The 15528-nt window shown below is 51.2% G+C and overlaps 2 protein-coding genes across 2 annotated transcripts in view; both read right to left on the bottom strand.

The window, feature by feature from the left end:
- Positions 1–6935, bottom strand: part of LOC122392391 (monocarboxylate transporter 10-like) — a 42262-nt gene extending 35327 nt beyond the window's left edge. Inside the window, exon 1 of the mRNA XM_043387196.1 lies at positions 6304–6935. Coding sequence (XP_043243131.1) covers positions 6304–6577 — 274 coding nt within the window. The 5' untranslated portion in view covers positions 6578–6935. The remainder of the gene's footprint in view (positions 1–6303) is intronic.
- Positions 6936–11566: 4631 nt separating this feature from the next.
- Positions 11567–15003, bottom strand: LOC122392404 (3,4-dihydroxyphenylacetaldehyde synthase 2-like). The gene is made up of 2 exons (XM_043387227.1): positions 14794–15003; positions 11567–13816 (listed from the first exon to the last, which is right to left on the bottom strand). Exon 2 carries the CDS (start codon positions 13807–13809, stop codon positions 12070–12072), a length of 1740 nt encoding a protein of 579 aa, XP_043243162.1. The 5' UTR covers positions 13810–13816; positions 14794–15003; the 3' UTR covers positions 11567–12069.
- Between the last annotated feature and the right edge of the window lie 525 nt (positions 15004–15528).

Raw genomic sequence — 15528 nt, 5'->3', positions numbered from 1 at the left:
TTTGGGTCCCACTCAGCGTACTCAGTACCAATTTGTCGGTGGGCCCCGAGATGCCGAGCCGGTCACACAGGTCGTCGGTGATCAGTGTGACCTGACTGCCCAGGTCGAAGAGTGCGTTCGTGGTGCGGCTACCTGCCGGCCCATTTACGGTGATGGGCACCACCTGCAGGAGAATATCACTGCGAGGCTCGGCCGATGCGGTGCCGACATGTTTGGCAGATGACGGCGTACCATCATCGGAATCGCGCAGCGGAAACACTCGTCCTCCATTGTGTAACAGCGTGTGATGACGCCTGCCGCAGTGCTCCGCGTCACATCGTGCATCACTGGGACACGTGGCGCTGATGTGATCGCGACCCAGGCAGTTAAAGCACAGTCCGTTTCTGCCGACGAACTCTGCCTTCTCACTCACAGTCAGCGCGAGAAATTTGTCACAGCGCTGGAGCTGGTGTGTTTGCTGACACATGGCACAGCCGGCGCTGTTCCCGTCCGCTGATGGTTTTATGGCCGCCGTCCTCCCCCGCTTTACAGCCGCCGGCGTGGTCCGCGCCGACGCGGTGGTAAACACGCGTCTTGGGCGGCACTCAGCGTCATTAGCCTCGACCTTCGGCAGCTGCTTGGTGGTCACGTTCAAGGCCAACCGACCAGCTGACACATGACGGCGAAGCCATTCGTCGAGATCGACGAGCGTCGGACGAGTGATGCCATTTTCCACCATGTGCTCGCCCCATCTCCAGGCGAGGGAGGCTGGTAGCTTCCCAGTCACAGTGGTGACGTTCGTGGCGGCAGCGAGGTCGTGCTCGTAGTGCAGACACTGTAGGACGCTCACCGCGGTGTGGAGCTCACGAGACAGCTCTGTGAGCGCTGACAGGTCACCGTCTTTCACTGGCCGCGCTGTGAGCAGTCTTTTCATCGTGGCGTGTATCACACGGGACGGGTCACCAAACTCTCGCTCCAGCTCACACAGGGCGGTGCTGTATAGACTGGCGTCGCAGAGCATGCCCCGCACAGACTCTCTCGCCGGCCCCGTCAGGTGAGTCTGCAGATAGGTCAGCCGTTCTACGTCGGTGAGGTCGGCGCGGTCGTGTACCAGCGCTTTGAAGAGGGCTATCCACCGCGGCCACTCGATGGCAGAGCCGCCGAACTTCTCCAGCGTGATGCGCGGCAGATGTGGGACCGCTCTGGTGTCGTCACGGGACGGGTGCTGCAGCCGCACCGCAGGTGGAGGCAGGGTGCCGACAGGAGCCGTATCCACTGGCGGCACATGCAGCTGAGATTGAGCCAGCCACTGTCGGGTGCGCGTGACTGACTCGTCCGTCTGTCGAGACACGTCCACCGGTGCCGGTGGCTCAGTTGCAACCACCGGTAGTCTGGCGACGGATGGTGCAGCGGAAGAACGAGGGTGCTGCGAACCCCGCTCCTCCTGCTCCAGCAGCTCCAGCTCCAGCTGACGGTATTCAGCTTCATCCATCGCCGCCTGAGCTTGCAGCGCTGCCTGCGCCTCCGCCTGCTCCGCCTGCCGCCGGGACTGCTCTGCCTGTTGTCGGGCTTGCTCCGCCTGCGCCTCCGCCTGACGCCGGGCCAGCTCAGCCTTGGCGGCGGCGGCGCGCTGGACCTGTTCCGCCTGGAGCTTGCTTAGCGCAGCTCGGCGGCGGGCTTCACTGAGGCCAGAGGACGCCGTACTGAAGCTCGCCTCACTCCTCGTGTGATATGAGCTCCGGCGACCTTGATGCGATTTTGCATCACTGTCGTGTCGTGACTGTTTGTCAGACATTGTACTCACAGCTCACAACACCGCGTCGTCACTGTAAATCCATCACACTAGTTCACTGACATCCGGCCCGGAGGACCAGAATGTTCGTGAGAATCGTTCAGTTCACCCGTTCGAGTACTCGTTCTCTGTCATTACCCGGAGGACCATAAAGTTATTGTTCATATATGAAAAAGTCTATTCTTGAATGAAACGGAAACGGTTAAAATGCACTAAATACGGCGGTCACAAATGCGGTTCACTGAATCGTTCTCGTAGGGCCACGTCGGCCGCGTCGTACGTAAGGCCACGTCGGCCACGTCGTGCACCGGGCCGTCGCGCACCGGTGGAGTCCCGTCGAAGACTGTCAGGCCCCCGTCCCGTCTCAGCCCTCGTGGTACGCACAACACGTGGGCATGAGAACCAGGACAGGGGCCAGATGACACATATGTGAGCGGCGTGGCGCGGCGGACCGACCGCCGCGCTCCGAGCGCCGGCCGTCTTTGCGAAGATATCCAAAATGCCCATTTGCTCGCTAACATAGCCGGCCCGGTTTTTCGCGATCATCCGCGGAAAATCCAACAACTAGCGAGCAATCGTTCAAGCGTCCCGTACGCACGCACACACTCGTAACGATCCGTTCAACATGCGCGATATGCATACACTCACATACAATACGCATTACGCACTACACAGAGTCTGGCCGGGGCGGAGGTCATTCCTGACAACAATCACGTGCCCAGTCGTAAAACTATACGACGGCGCGGTCCCGGCCGCCGGTGCCTCTCGAGCGAGTGTTCATAGTTAACGACATGCGTCAGTGCGTGACAGTGACCGGCGGCCGGGACCGCGCCGTCGTATAGTTTTACGACTGGGCACGTGATTGTTGTCAGGAATGACCTCCGCCCCGGCCAGACTCTGTGTAGTGCGTAATGCGTATTGTATGTGAGTGTATGCATATCGCGCATGTTGAACGGATCGTTACGAGTGTGTGCGTGCGTACGGGACGCTTGAACGATTGCTCGCTAGTTGTTGGATTTTCCGCGGATGATCGCGAAAAACCGGGCCGGCTATGTTAGCGAGCAAATGGGCATTTTGGATATCTTCGCAAAGACGGCCGGCGCTCGGAGCGCGGCGGTCGGTCCGCCGCGCCACGCCGCTCACATATGTGTCATCTGGCCCCTGTCCTGGTTCTCATGCCCACGTGTTGTGCGTACCACGAGGGCTGAGACGGGACGGGGGCCTGACAGTCTTCGACGGGACTCCACCGGTGCGCGACGGCCCGGTGCACGACGTGGCCGACGTGGCCTTACGTACGACGCGGCCGACGTGGCCCTACGAGAACGATTCAGTGAACCGCATTTGTGACCGCCGTATTTTGTGCATTTTAATCGTTTCCGTTTCATTCAAGAATAGACTTTTACTTATATGAACAATAACTTTATGGTCCTCCGGGTGACGAGTACGAGAACGAGTGACGCACGAACATTTCCGTATCGAACGGGTAAACTGTACGATTCTCATGAACATAATTTGTTGTATAAATATTAGCCGTTTTCACGACGGGCTATCCGGCGAGTGCACCTAATTTGACCAGATCTGCACCTAATCTTTTTTTACAGCAAATATTTTCATTTTATGAATATATTTCAGTGTTTTTATCGATTATGCTTTCTGATAATATGACAAAGCAGGCATATAAGCAATTAGTGCAACCCTAGCTGATAACTATTAAGAGACGCACTGAACTTGATTTGACCAAATCTGCACCTAATCTGTTCCAGATGTGCACCAAATGTGTACCAAATGGCCGTCGTGAAAACGGCTATTATATTTTACGGTTTACGGCCCACAGACCGCCCATGCTATGCTCTGTGATCCGTGCGCTGTTCTCTACACTTGTTAGTCATGTTTTGTCTCGAGCCATGTCGCTTCCCAAGACCACGGTCAATGCTCCATGATCCATGTTCGGCGGCGTCCTGTATCGGCCCTCGCCATTGACCGGGGTCCGGGATGCGGGATAATGACTGTTCCGACCCCGGGGGCACTAATAGAGCCAGATTGGGGCAGACGCAGGAGATGAGTTCGTATTGGGTATTGGGTATTGGGTATTCTATATACCCCGGCGGGTCAGCTATTCCAGGAAGGTCGACACGGAGGAAACATCTAAGCAGAAATGAACGGTCACAAAATAACATTGCAACAAGCAATCGTATTACAAACCAACCAAATAAAAAAATGCACCCAAAAATGTTTTAGTTCATCCAGGTCAGGATTTTGTGTACGTGTTCTTGAAATATTTCTGGCATATTCATGCACAATGAAATACATAGGCATGCTAAAAGTACACGATGCATGCACGCCTCATTGAAGATCCGACCATGGATTTGACCAGTCGAACATTTGAAGAAATTTGTTACCGGCCCAGTTGGGCGTGTTCGACATGAAGCTCTTTTATATATGGCAGCTGGTCAATACGTGGCCACTGCCGAGTCCTAAACAGCATGAGCTGGTTCCAGCACCGACGCACGAAGATTTCTTGAATAATTTTGCGTGAAGTAACTATATTGGGTGTCTTTTGCCTAATTCAAAATCCATTGCTGCCTGCAACGTAGTGATCGTTGTACCATGGTTGATCTGGATTAGGCTGCGCTATCAGGATAATACCGGAAAAGGAATGAGACAAAATGCGCACATTTCATTCAGCTTGCATAACCAAACGGTTCAACGGACAGTGTTATCCTCTGTTATAAACCGATATTAATATCAGTGCAACCGCGGTGATAAGTGTGTGATGATTTCTCGGAGAGCGTGTCAAGTCTGCGTCTTTGGCGGCGATCAGTGTGTGTGCATGCCAATTGCGTGTTTAAATATTTAAGTGCATGGAAGTTTAGTTGTTGGAACGGAAGCTTGTTTTGATTTTTTCACCAAAACCAAAGGCTAAAGTTCGAAATTTTACAAATGCGAATGAAAATCTCTTTTACAACAAATGTCTTCATTGCATGAATTTATTTCAGTGTTTTAATCGAAAATAATGTCTGATACTTTGAAAAAGCAGGTTTATAATCAACTGTGCAGCCTAAGCTGACAACTTCGAAAAAACACAATGGTCCTAATTTGACCAAAGCTTCACCAAATCTGCACCAAATGTGAACCAAATGTGTACCAAAGGGCCGTCGTGAAAACGGCCAGCATTCACACATCGCCCAGTAACAACATAAGCATTAAGCAAGCATGACACAAAACACGGATTAAGCGTTAAAATAAACTTGCAATTATCTCAGACATTTGAAATGCAAAGAACTAACATTGCGCACATTGCGCACAATGCACAGCGACGCCTGAGGTCACTGACCGGGGTTGACCGAGTGTTTATTGTTCATGTTCCGTCGTGTCGGTCTGTCGGTCAACGGTCGGCTGGTAAGAACGACCAGACTTTGTTACTAGGTTTGTGCGGCTGCCTACTCAGTGAGTAGGCAGCCGTCTGTTGAGGCAGCCGTCACGTCTGACGGGTGAGTAGTACTCACCCGTCAGACGTTTTCCGCAGCATGCCTGTATGTAGAAGAGACCTGTGTTGTGCGGTTGACGGTGTCCGAGCCATAAATGGCATCTTTTGTTTAATTGTTTCAGGCTGAGCTATCAGTGTTTGGTAATCTGGAGATTTAACAGCTACACGAACGGACAAACAGCCAGATTTACTAGAATATACGGCATGTTTCCAGGAATGATAAGCGACCATGACTGACCGCCCTGTTAGGGCTCGGTTTCTTTTTACATTCGTGTGTTCATAACAAAGCGATATTATAAAAAGTCGTTTTCACTACGGGCTATCTGGCGAATGCACCTAATTCAACCAAATCTGCATCATACCGCTTTTATAACAAATAGGTACCTTTCTTCATATCATGAATTTATTTCAGTGTTAAATCGAAAAAAGGTGTGATAATATGGAAAATAAAGTATATAAACATCCGTGCAACCCGAACTGATAACTTCTAAAAAGCACAATGAAACTTATGACCAAATCTGCACCAAATCTGCACCTAATCTACACCAAATGTGTACCAGATGGCCGTCGTAAAAATGGCTATTGTCTACTTCTTTCTTAGCATGTAAAGAAAATTGTTAGCCCTTGAGGTCGAATTTCTTGGACACATGACAATCTTCCATCAATGCCAGCCGGTAAGTTTCAACAAAAGCATGGCAGTGCCTCTATTCTCAGTGTCTCGTTTTTCAATGGTCATGCCACGGCGTTTACAGATTTAGAGAGCAGTTGAGGCAATGAGTGCTGATGATCGGCGCTCTCATGAGACAAACGCCGCCGGTCTCAATTTGACCTGGCGCTTGATCTGAGACAGATAATTCCTATTGCCTAAACAGTATTGTTTAGTACACGCTATACGTTGCTGACGGGACTGACTAGCGTGCTCGCTCAAAGCAACCAAGCTGTCAGTCAACAGTCAGCACTGCATGCACTCTGTCAACTGGCACAGATGTCGTCACGGCCCCACACCGGTGGTGGCGTGAGAGTATCAACCAGTGTACATACTCACAGCACTTGAAGGCGGCGTTTGCCACGCCGGCCGTCTCCATCTGCTCCAGGAACGAGACGTAGAGCACGCCGTAGCAGTTGATGATGCCGAAGATGACGCCGTTGCAGAGGAAGCTGACCAGTACCACCAACCAGGCGCGCAGACCGCCGTCGACCGGCGGGTGCACCGCCACCGGCTTGGTCTCCTCGGGAGGCTGCTTCTCCGGCAGCGGCTTCGTCAGGCGCGTCATCTCCGAAGGAGCCGGAGAGTGCCGCCCGGAGGTCTGAGGCGGCATGGTTGGTAGCGGACGGTTGACGGTTGTCAATCGGCTATCGAAGGTTAATAGGAAGTTTCTGGTGGAAGGTATTTACAAACGACCGACGACTGACGACTGGCGGACGAAGGCTGGGTAAATTGTTACCTGACGATTGAAGTTGTACCTGACGCCCGACGAATAACGTCTGACGGCTGACGAGTGAAGGATGATAATTTATCTGTCAACTGGCCGATAGCAAACCAAGACCTCCAATGCCTCCAGCCTCCAACCGTCGATCCTTCGATGAGGCGCCGGCCCAGTCTCCCAGCCGTCGGGGCCCACTGGACGACGAGCGATCGATGCTTGATGTCGGGTCACCGGCGGACCAGCCACCACTGACGTACCGGCCGCAGCCCGCGCCGACGAGAGCCGCAGCGTCCCGTCCGCGCCCCCTTCTCCCCCCCCCCCCCCGGCGAGACACCGACGGAAGGTCCGGGCGCCTCCCCAGCAACGCCGGGCTGGTAAAGGTATTCGTATGCGTATCATTTAGGTAACAGTAGCACCTCATATAAAAAAAATAAAGGAATAACGTTCGACAGAATGGATAAACTGGACGCGCTTAGTTCCCAGCCAGCAATTCGCTTGGGCTGAACTGTGGCAGGCGTCGGGCAGCTTGGGCTTAGCTTGGGTTTGCCCACTTTGATCAAAACCAATGTATTTTTTACTAAGGCTGAGCTGGGGCATGCCGCAGCTATGCCCACGTGCGGATAGCAGTAGCTCAGCCCGACATCTGCCCGCGCATCCAAAACAGGCTTAACTTGGGCGGAGCGCGGGCTGATCAAGCTGGCTGTGTCCTTCGGCTAACTGGAGTAAAGCCGGAGCTTAGCCATACTTGTTCGGCTGTTCGCGCATGCGCAGTTCTGCGCCAATCATGTGCAGCGTTTGTGACAGTCTGTGCGCTGTGCGACGAAACGACACACCGGTGTTGGGGCATTTGGTGGTTGATGTTTGGGCGCGTGTGACAGCGCGAAGAAGGGATAGTGCTCACTGCTCTTTTCAAGTGGACTGGCATGGAGTTTTACGGTAGGTAAGTGTATTGAATGGTGCGCTTGATCGTATGTAAACGTCATGATTTTGACTGAGTTTGACGCCATCAAACATGAAGCTGAATAGCTGTTCAGCCTGGCGACTTACACCCTCGCTCAGAAAAGCCGCATTGCGTGCCTTTATATCTTTGTGAAATACCAGCACTTCTGAACCAGGAAAATGAAATACAAAACACAAATATTTATCTACTTATCACCGAGCACGCTCATTCTCTGTCCGCGTTGAAAATCAAATGAACATTCTATACGGATCAATGAGAAGTGCTTTTACAGTATTAATGCAACAATAAATTATTTGTCAAGCAAACATGCAATGTAAATTAAACCAATTAATCTCTTTTTCAGGTACGTACCATTAGAGCAAATAGTTCCAAAAAATGGAATAGTTATGCAAACCAGGACCGGGTGGACGCCGCAGTCGCCCTCGCCAAGTGGTTTAGCGGAAACTGCCTGCTTATAATTAAGTAGGCATACCTACATATAGGTGCGGAAACTGCGCCGAAAGCTGGCCGACCACCTACTGCAGATGTGTGTGTGTGGAGGAGCCAACGCCTCCAAAGCTCCCATTCACCAGAGTGAAGTTCCTTATAAACGATTGTTTGCTTATTGCTTTATGTCTTATGAGCGATTACTTGCTGTCCTTACTTTATGCTTTCAGTTGAGTGTTAAACCAAGTATTATGAACGGGGAGGGAGGCTAGCGGGCCTTGTGATTGTTTTATAGTTATGATGGCGTTTTTTCATGACTCATGCCATATTACTGCTGCAGTTTGCAGTCCACTGTTTCATGTATTTGTGTTTCATTTGACGTGTCTATAATCGTTTGAAATATACATTCAATCAAACTCAACCACTACTTTCCTTTTGCAATGCTCGAGCCTCGATGGCCGGTTAACAGAGCATATGAGTGACCGTAACAATTTTAAATATGCATTGAAACCGCACAACCTGCTGAAAGTGCATTGGCTGCTCCTTGCTACTTGATCCAGTGTGAAGCAAAAGCAAGATGAAGTCAAGTCGAGACTTGAGAAAACAGGAGCCATCACTCGAGCCGAACCCGAGCAAAGCCACAGCAGTTTGCAATGTATAAACCCCATTCACTTCTATGGCTTAAGTCGGGATAGACAGGGCACACAGAGTGGGCTTGCCGGAGTTCAGCCCGCTCGGGCCCAGAGTAATCTCCATTATATAAATGGATTCACTGCTCGGGCTTAAATCGGGCTAACGCCAATCGTCGCTCAACTAGGGCTAAACTACGGCTGTCCGGAGCTCGCAGAGCGGGCATACCTCCGGCAGAGCATGGGCTTTAGTCGGCGTATTTGTGTCATACGCCGACTTTAGCCCAAGCCCTAGCCGACTTTAGCCCGACTAAAAATCTCGGGCAATCCGCACTTGAGCCTGCTTGGGCCCGGAGCAAAATTGCTGGCTGGGTTCTTATTTAAATTGCCTTTTCGAAACTTGTTTTCGGCATCAAAATTAATTTGTAAATATCGAAAGTCCTTTATAATAATCTAACACTTCTTGAACGAAAGTCTGTCTCGTATACGGGACTTAGTTGAGGAGTTGAGGAGTTGAGGACCGTCAACTGAGCTGAGCAGCTGATAAAGCGTTGGATGGACTCCCGGTAGTGAGAGCCCAAGTTCGTGTCGATCCGGCGCTCGATATTTTAGACTTCTGACGGGGAAAAATCAATTGGCGCTATCTTGTTTCTGGGAGAAAACTTTTCACGTTTGAATGATTCATGCTTGATTATCTCGCAGGTTTTAGCGGTATATTTTTCCCCTTTGAAATTAAGTAAATTTCCGGTTACATCTTCTTCGTCTCAAGCTTTTAACCCTCGCCGGACCTATTGGTTTTCTACATACGCGCCGGCCGAGGGGGGGGGGGCGGGTACGACCCCCCCTCGCCGTTTCGCCCCTGGTGGAGCTAGCGCGTCGCGGAAAAAACGAGCGTGTGCGCCGTTACGAGACGCAGAGATTGGTACCCGATTTTAAGGTCTTAGGTCAACCGGTGACCTCTGAGGCCAGGTCAAGTGCCCCAGGGTACGGTTCTGTTTTTGGTGAATAACTTCGCAAAAAACGGCCGCAGAGCCGCGATTTTGGCAGCATCGTGTTCGCCTTGCTCAGGCGCGTCGAATGATATACTTTTTGTTCGGGTCAGGTCAACTTAGGGTGTTGACCTCAGGTCAAGGTCAGGTCAGCACCCCCAGGTCACGAAGTTGGTCGAAAGAGGTCATGTCGCATATCATTCGATTCGGCAGGTCTTCCTGAGTCCATTGGTGGCTTTCTCGACTCGCTAGCTCAATTTGATCAAGAGTTATTGACGAAAAACTAATATGACCTTGATGACGTCATAAATGACGTCACGGAAGGTCAGCATTGCAAAAGTGACGCATCTAACCTTGCAAGGAGTGCATCAAATCACGATTCTGTGTGCTTGAGATAGTTGGAGATCGTTCCCGGCGCCAGAATAGCAGTTTTCATTTTTCCCCATTGACTTCTAATGGTGAGGTCACGAAAATGACCTGACCTCATATGACCTTCAGGAAAAATCCGAGATAAACAAGTTGTGAGACTCATAATGGATACTAGATCCTGCAAGTTTCATTTTCCTGTGACATCTTTTCTGGCAGTGAGGGCGTTGCGAAGTTGCGACATCTGAAGACCATGCAGAGGTTCACTTATGACGTCATAGGTCAGTGACCTGACCTGACCCAAAAATGCAGTTGGTGTCAAAAGATGCGGCTTGGATCAAAGGTCAGGTATGCGAAGTTTCAGCTTTCTATCGCCAGCGTGTTCGGAGCTATCGCGAAAAAACCCTATGGGGGGGGGGGCGGCACCCGTCCCCCCCCCCTCGGCCGGCGAGGGTTAAGGGTTGAAGATGCGATCCATTTATTCGTACACATGCCTGCCACATTTCCGGCTATATCTCAGAAACCTAAAACCGCGAGAGTTGTACGTGGCGATTTTAAGTTTTACTCTGACACAGGGAACTGGCGCCATCCGTACTTCGTCCTTCGATCGCATAATTTGATAGAAACGAAATTTTTATGTGTAGTTAGAATTTCAAATGACATTTTCCTCGATAAATAATTGGAAATGCAATAAAAAAGCAAATGTTATATTGTTTGACAAAATTTTCGAACAACAGTTCATAATCAAGCCACAGGAAACAATTGACTATACCGTTTCTTCAGAAACGAAATTTTTGCATAACGCATAACATTTTGTTACTATCTCAGTCTCTTACTTTTTTTGTCAATGCTTTTGCGCACCAGCCGTTGCTGTGAATGCGCCGGTGGCATGTTTTAAATTGCAGGTAAAAAAGCTGGCTGTTTATTTTCAGATTAGCTTCAATTGCAGCTTGTTAGCCTGATGAAAGTTGAGCCAACGCCTCTCCATCGGCAAAATTATCCAATCAGTGCTCTCTTCAAGCTATGAACGGAAGAGGTTCCGACTTCAGAGTTCCAATTAGGCGAATGCCAGGAACTCCTGGCTCAAATTACGCCACTGACGATTCGGGTCTGCTGAAATGCTTCCTGGAAAATACACAAAGCAAAGCTCTGCATGCTTCATATCACGTTTAAGTATGGTATGGACCCAAGCCTGTCAAGAACCATTGACCTTTAAGGTTGGGGTGCTACTGCACGTGCGCACGTGCAGGGGGTGCTCCCAGATCTCGAGAACGGCTGGGCCGATTGCGCTCAAATTTGGTACACGGCTGGGGACCAGTTAGTAGGGTGCCGTGCAAAAGTCAGTTTGGACCCTGCTTGCACGTGCGCACGTGCAGAATGCCGCTTCCAGATCTCAGGAACGGCTGGGCCGATTGCGTTCAAATTTGGCACACCGCTAGCGAAGTACCCTCTCGCCCTTGCGCACGTGAGGGCTCACTATCTCGCCCGCTCGTTCTTCACCCAAAAGGCGTTTTACTGGTTCGGATAAAGCGTTTATTGACAAGTACATACATGCAACCAAGTACCTAAAACCAGTCATTGCATCAAAACAAATATAATTGGAGACATTGTTAAAATGCTAAGCACAGATACACCTATAAATGAGGATGCATTGATGTGAAACAGTTGGAACAGACGTTTGAGCCGGTGATTATTACAACGATGAAATGATTATACCTTAATTAGTGGATTCTCTATCGTCCAACAAAAAAGACACAAATCTTACGATCAGACTCGAAATGGCTAAACAAAGCTAATGCATCATTCAGTTATCTACTTTTATTTGGGGCCTTAGCCTTTTATAACCCAATTTTAGCGCATAATAGTAATGCTTCTATATTTCTGATATAATTTACATTCATACCTTAGTCGCATGGGTGGTGGATAACTGCGCATAAAATCAATGACATAATAAGAGATCGAGGGGTGCACTGTGAGGAGCATCCAGCTCTGACGGTTGAGTAAGTTTTTGGTCTACATTTCCGCCTCGAAGTCGCGCTGGGCTAGAATTTCTTCAGTCCATCGCCCGGACTTTGTGCGGGTAAGGTTCATGCGAGCGGTTCTGGTCGTTGCACACGCAGGGACGCCTTGAGACTGGCAATCTTCAGCCACGTCGGATTCCAGCTTTCCAGTGTTGCTGGTGCAGCCATCAAGCTCTTTCTCGTGTATCGCAGGATGGGTTTCAACCTTCCCTGTCACGCGACTGTGCTCTTGGGCTGGAATTTCCTCTTTCGTCACTATGCTTTCCTCTTGAGTCACAGTCTCCTCCATTTCCATGGCCGCCTCGCTCTCTTCCTGATTCGGCTGGACGTGCCGGCGAATCTCCTCCCAGGAGGTGACCACGTCCTCGGCGGTCGTCACCCGCGACACCACCACAAATCGCGCCGCCAGCGCCCCGTTGGCCAGCGTCGTCTTCACGATAAACACCTTCTTGGCGTCATTCACGCGGCGTAGCAGCTCTTCCGTGGCGGAGTCTCCCCCTCCGCGCACGCGGAAGAACACCACGCCCATCGAGGCGGGCGCCACCACCTCAAACCGGTCGTCACGCCTCACCAGCTCCTCAAACTGCCTGGCGAGCTGCACGTGCCCGCGGATGTACTCCTGCAGCCCGCTGACGCCGTACAGACGCAGCACGAACCACAGCTTCAGCGCGCGGAACCGGCGGCCCAGCGCCAGCGACCAGTTGCGGAAGTTGGGCAGCGTCGTCTCGGCAGTGTGCAGGATCGGAGCGTCGATCTTGTGCGCGGCTGTGAATGTGCCCGAGTCGCGCACCCACAGTGCTGCGCACTCGAAGTTGACCAGCATCCACTTGTGGGCGTTGAAGCTGAAGGAAGTGACCTCCTCCACGCCGTTCAGTAGGTGGCGGAACTCGGGGCAGACGAACGCGGCGCCCGCGTACGCCGCGTCCACGTGCAGCCACAGCTCGTGCTGTCGGCACACGGCTCCCAGCTCGTCCAGCGGGTCGAACGCGCACGTGCCAGTGGTGCCCAGCGTGGCCAGGACGTAGATGGGCACGTTTCCAGCGGCCAGTTCCTCCTCCACGGCGGCCTGCAGAGTATCTCCCCGCAGACGACATTCATCGTCAGTCGGCAGGACGCGCATGCGCACAGCGGCCGAGGCAGCTGCCTTGAGGATAGCTGGATTTGCCTGGGCGGAGGTGAAGGCCACCAGCCGGCCTCGCGCAGTCGCCTCGTCCAGGTCTGGCTGGTCCCGGCGCAGGTCCTTCAGCGCCCTCTCACGGGCAGCTGTAATGGTCAGGAGGACGCCCTCGGTGGCAGAGCCGGTGATGACGCCGCCTCCAGCGCCTGACTGGGACAGGAAGTGTTCAGGCAGACCGAGCAGGCGCACCAGCCAGTCTAGCACAACCACCTCGAGCTCGAGACAGGCCGGCGCCGCCTCCCAGCTGAGGCCCACGCAGCTGAGGCCGTGCGCCAGCATCTCTGCCAGCAGCGCCGGCGGGGAGTTGGCCAGCGGACAGAAGGCGTGGAAGTGCGGCGAGTGCCAGTGGGTCATGCCCGGCTGGATGACCCGCTCCATGTCTGCCAGCACGTCTGTCCAGCGATCGGGCGTAGGTGGCGCCTCGGAGGGCACCAGCCGGCGCAGGTAGCCGGGCTCCACAGAGGGCAGCACTGGCCGGTCCCGCACCGTCCGCTGGTACTGGAGGATGTAGTCGATCACCTCGTGGGCGGCTGAGCGGAACTGGCTGTCGTTCATCGTCTTCCTGTGGAAAGGGAGGATGAGAGGTGAGCTCTATGTATTACGCTAATGAACATTAATGCCGGAATACCGACTGTCATTTCCTTTGGTGCGGGCTACCTGGCACCTCGTACCTCACCTGAGCCGAGGTACCTACGAAGTATGTACAGCCCTCTGCAGACTGCGTGGTAGGTATTCTTTTTTCGACAAAACCGATAATAACTCAAAGGTTATGTTATCAGTCGGTCGGAACTCACTGCAAATAGATGCGCCATGCCCCACTCCTTCGATTAGGTCTATCAATAAACAAAGTATGCGCCTTGCGTGGCAACAAAATGCAAAAGTTTGTTTTGGGGGCAAATATAAACTTTTGGGTTTAGTTGCCGAACTAGATGAAAAATGGATACGGTGATGATGCCAATCTAAGGGCGGGGTCTAGCGCGTCTTGCTGTTACAATTTCCGAATGACCGATAGCATAGTATTCGCGTTATTCTCATTTTTGTCGAAAAAAGAATACCTACCACGCAGTTTGCAGAGGGCTGTACTTACCTGGCACCTCCTACCTCACTTTAGCTCCATGCTACAATTAACCTGCGACAAATAATTAAATGCTTATTTCGTACAGTATAAACTGATGCGGACGCGTAAACATTCTTGTGGTGTCACTTCGCTGGATAATGCAAATGTGTGTTCTTGACGATTGAATAGATTTCAAGCATGTTGACAGCATATAAAACTTAACGAGTATGTGCCAAAGATTAATTGAGACGTGAGACAGGTAACGAAAAGGAACGAAAACTTTTTATTAACTTAAAAGATAAATGGTCCTAAGCCTTACCGACAGTATAAGCAAACGAAGCCTCGTAAAATATGATGCACATAAATGTTGCGTATCCATGACAGGTTTGATGATGATGTAAATAATAAACAAATTTAATGATAAGCATTTGTAATAATTTGTTTATTATTTACATCATCATCCACTGATGCTCATAACTTACCAGTTAGTGATTGAGCGGTTAGTGGTATCTATGAGGATTCTTGTTCTATGTCCACTGAGCCCACAACGCACGTCAGCTGTCTTCTTCGGGAGCACACACTGTCACTCACAAGCTAGCAGCTTCAACTGATGACAGTGAAACCAACAAAATGTCTTTTTATATGAAGTACCACTCGGATAAGTAATTTCCAATACGTTTATTACCTATTTCTTGTGAAGCATTTGCTCTCAAAGCCACATGGACTTCTGACCGTGTCAAGAGACGTCACAGGCCAGTCCGCTAGGTCATGACGTCAGCAGATGCGTTTGTGACGTCATTTTACGTCACCGGTGACGGTGCTGCACCCAGAGATGTAGGACAGCCATTGTTGGGATTTTGTTTTGCATTGAATGCCTGTGACGTTATATCATTGCCTTGCTTCCTGCTTCCGCTGTGTCTGAATATCATTGGGTAGGGATGTCGATGTGGCAACGAGAAGGAAGTGCCTTATTAGATCGTGCATATTGATATGCTACCGTCAAAGATACGGCACCTAAGAATGCATTGACGCGACGTTAGCACACCGTTCATTTTAGCACCGTTACAGGATAGTACAGGCTACGTCCTTAGTTCAGTGTTCTTAGGACTAAAATTAGTCGTCCCGGCACGACCGTTCACGCACGGATGAGTAGCGGTTTCCGGTCGCGACGTTATCTGGTTGCTCAACATTGCATATGCTGTCGGCGCTGGAAATCT

This window comes from Amphibalanus amphitrite, unplaced genomic scaffold (assembly GCF_019059575.1).
Source record: "Amphibalanus amphitrite isolate SeventyFive unplaced genomic scaffold, NRLGWU_Aamphi_draft 000484F_arrow, whole genome shotgun sequence".
NCBI lineage: Eukaryota > Metazoa > Arthropoda > Thecostraca > Balanomorpha > Balanidae > Amphibalanus > Amphibalanus amphitrite.
Note: the sequence above shows the minus strand (reverse complement) of the source record. Positions and strands in the feature narration are given on the sequence as shown.